Source organism: Carettochelys insculpta, chromosome 1 (genome assembly GCF_033958435.1).
Source record: "Carettochelys insculpta isolate YL-2023 chromosome 1, ASM3395843v1, whole genome shotgun sequence".
NCBI classification, from domain to species: Eukaryota; Metazoa; Chordata; order Testudines; family Carettochelyidae; genus Carettochelys; species Carettochelys insculpta.
In genome coordinates this window covers 2,237,817-2,240,790 of record NC_134137.1, presented here as the reverse complement: position 1 = coordinate 2,240,790, position 2,974 = coordinate 2,237,817, and the positions used below count along the sequence as shown (strand labels likewise).

General features: G+C 50.6%; 1 protein-coding gene across 1 annotated transcript; it reads right to left on the bottom strand.

The window, feature by feature from the left end:
- Nucleotides 1-352: 352 nt before the first annotated feature.
- LOC142007057 (olfactory receptor 52E2-like) lies at nucleotides 353-1,300 on the bottom strand. Its single transcript, XM_074983584.1, has one exon. It carries the CDS (start codon nucleotides 1,298-1,300, stop codon nucleotides 353-355), a length of 948 nt encoding a protein of 315 aa, XP_074839685.1.
- Between the last annotated feature and the right edge of the window lie 1,674 nt (nucleotides 1,301-2,974).

Below are 2,974 nucleotides of genomic sequence, written 5' to 3'. Positions count from 1 at the left end.
GAAGATTCAGAAACTGGGGTACTCCTTGTGGGGGATTTGCGGAAGAGAGGAGGGGGATTTGTGGAAGAGGAAGGGCCGGGAAGGAAAGGAGGGCTGGGGTAGGAGTCTTGGGGGGAAAAGTGGGGCAAAGGACAGGGCCTTGAGGGAATTCACAGTCCAGCAGTTGGGAAGGTGGCAGCCCTCTGAACGAGTGACTTGCACACAGACTGATGCTGACATGTCACAGTTAGGTCAGGAAACGCTTTAGTGACACTGTGAGTACCCAGGAAGAGGTTCAGGGAAGAGGGCCCAGCACCACACCACCAGCTAGTTCAGCACAGAACACTGAGACCTGGGGTCTCAGAAATAAATTTTATTTCCCTTTATGGGCAAAGAGCCAGAGCAGCCTGTCCCGGATCTCTTTCGTCCTCATCCCATAGATGATGGGGTTTAGCATGGGGGGCATGAAGACATACACACTGGCCACAAGAACATGGATATGCAGGGTCGCATTCTGGCCAAACCGGTAAGCGAGGGAGGAGAAGAGACCCGGGAAGTAGAAGACTAAGATGGCACAGAGGTGGGATATGCAGGTCCCAAAGGTCTTGAGCCGGGCCTCCTTTGTGGGGATACGGAAGATGGCCCTGAGGATCTGGATATAGGAGACAGCAATGATAAACACATCCAGACCTTTCACACAGAAGAGCACAAAGAGGCCATAGTGATTACTGATGCGTATGTCAGCGCAAGCCAGCTTCACCACACCTATATGCGTGCAGAATGGCTCAGAGATAACATTCGTTCTGCAATACGGCCACTGCCTCGCCAGGAAGGGGTAGGGTAATGAAAACACGGTGCTGCGCAGAGCCACAGCAAGGCCGAGCTTGGCCACCACTGGGTTCGTCAGGATGGTGGAGTGTCTCAGGGGATGGCAAATGGCCACATAGCGATCCAAAGCCATGGCGACGAACATCCCAGAGTCTGTTATTGAGAGGGAATGAAAGAAATACATCTGGGTGAGGCAGGCATTGAAACTGATCTCCTTGGAATTGAACCAGAAGATTGCCAGCATTTTGGGCAGGATGGCTGTAGACAGTCCCACATCGCTGACTGCCAGCATGCAGAGAAAATAGTACATGGGCTCATGGAGACTCGGCTGCCTCTTCACAATGAACAGGATGGTGGAGTTCCCCAAGATGGCCATGACGTACATGGCACAGAAGGGGATGGCGATCCAGACATGAGCCATCTCCAGGCCAGGAATGCCGAGCAGGATAAAGGTGGAGGGGTTGGTGAATTCAGTTGTGTTGTCATTTGACATAGTGTAGGGTAGAAGGAATCCAACTGTGGGAATGCTCTGAGTCTGCTGCATGTACCATGTGATCTCCTGATTTCCTGTATGTGCCCAGCGTGAGACACCAGAGGCAGGACTGGAGGCTGTTCAACAGGTGAAGCAGATCAGTTGATTTTCACGCCCTGAAAAATTACATTTTAATTATTAACAGGCACAAACTGTGTATAAGCCTCCCTACTGTCAGTTCTCTATCTGCTGGTGCTCCATCCATCGGTAATTCCTACACATCATGGTGTGACAAACCAACGTACACAACAGCAAGCAATACGAGAATGGATATGGGGTATCCCGCATTGCTCCTTGGCACAATGAAACCCAGGCTAGAAGGTCCAGGCTGAACGGATTTCCCCATTCGCCTGGGAGCTGTAGAGTGAACAAAACCACAAAAGATATGTGCTGGGGAAGCACCTGAACTAAATCAGAGCTGGAGAAAGTGACCTTGACATAATTGGCATCACCTCCAATGAAACCCCTGCAGCAGTGGCTCAAACGACGGAAATGTTCTGAAGGCCAAGGAAGAGGAGGGAGAATAACGGAGTCTGAACATGGGCTCAGTTTTGGTCACACAGTCTCTATAAATTGCATAACAGCTGGAATATGCTTGTTGTGCCTTTGGAAAGAAACAGCTTGAGGTACTTGTATCTCCTGAGAAGATGAAATACTCTCCAGTCCATGAGCAGTGAAGGAGTACGCTAACCAGCACCTACAGTAGAACCTCAGAGTCTTAACTGGCTGGCCAGGCACACAGCTCGTTGACAACCAGATATACCCAACAGGTCACAGCCAAGCCAAAACGAACAATTAAAACTTGTGAACGCAGGGCAGTTCTGTGTTAAGCAAAAACTAATAACAAGAGTACCCCACTGCCTTGTGGGTTATCCTGGGAAGGAGCAAGGCTAAGGGAGTAAACCCTGACAGAAATTCTGGAGGGGAGTCCTAAGGCGGTTCTGTGCCAACTTCTGGCATTGACCCAGGAACTCCTGCAGCTGAGCTGGTACCAGATGTGGAAGTTATCCTCTCATTTGGACTATATCAGTAAAGCCGAGAGGGCGACACTGGCATCTGGGCAGCCCAGGGTCCCAATAATTGCCCAAGCTCGTGCCTGAAGATGTACTCCAGCATCGCTGACAGCGTTGAACCAACACGGGAGGTAACAGATACCGGTTATAAACTCTTGCTCGATTGGCGTAGAGAACAAGTGCCAGGGGTTGCCTCCAATGGTGGGAGAGATTGTCGCATCTCACTGGACGGTCACCACCCACCTCAAGGTGGGAAGCCCCCAGCCAGAAGGGTACTGTCGCGCCACAGTTCATCTGCCTCACTGGGTGCATGAGGCTTAAGGTTCCCAAACCTGACAAGTGACCTGAACTCTGAGCACCAGGCAAACCAATAAGAAAATCAACAAGAAAAGGAAACCATCAGAGTTTCAAGCTTGCTTGTTGGAATATGTGCACCATGCTGACAGGCCTGACTGTAGATCTTCAGGCCATCAGCGACACGCGAAAGACCTCTGTCATCGATGAGGAACTGAAGAGGCTCCAAGCTGACATTGCTGCTCTGCAAGAGACGTGACTCGCAGATTCGGGATCTCTAAAGAAAAAGGACTACACCTTTTTCTGGCAGGGTAAAGCCCAAGAAGAA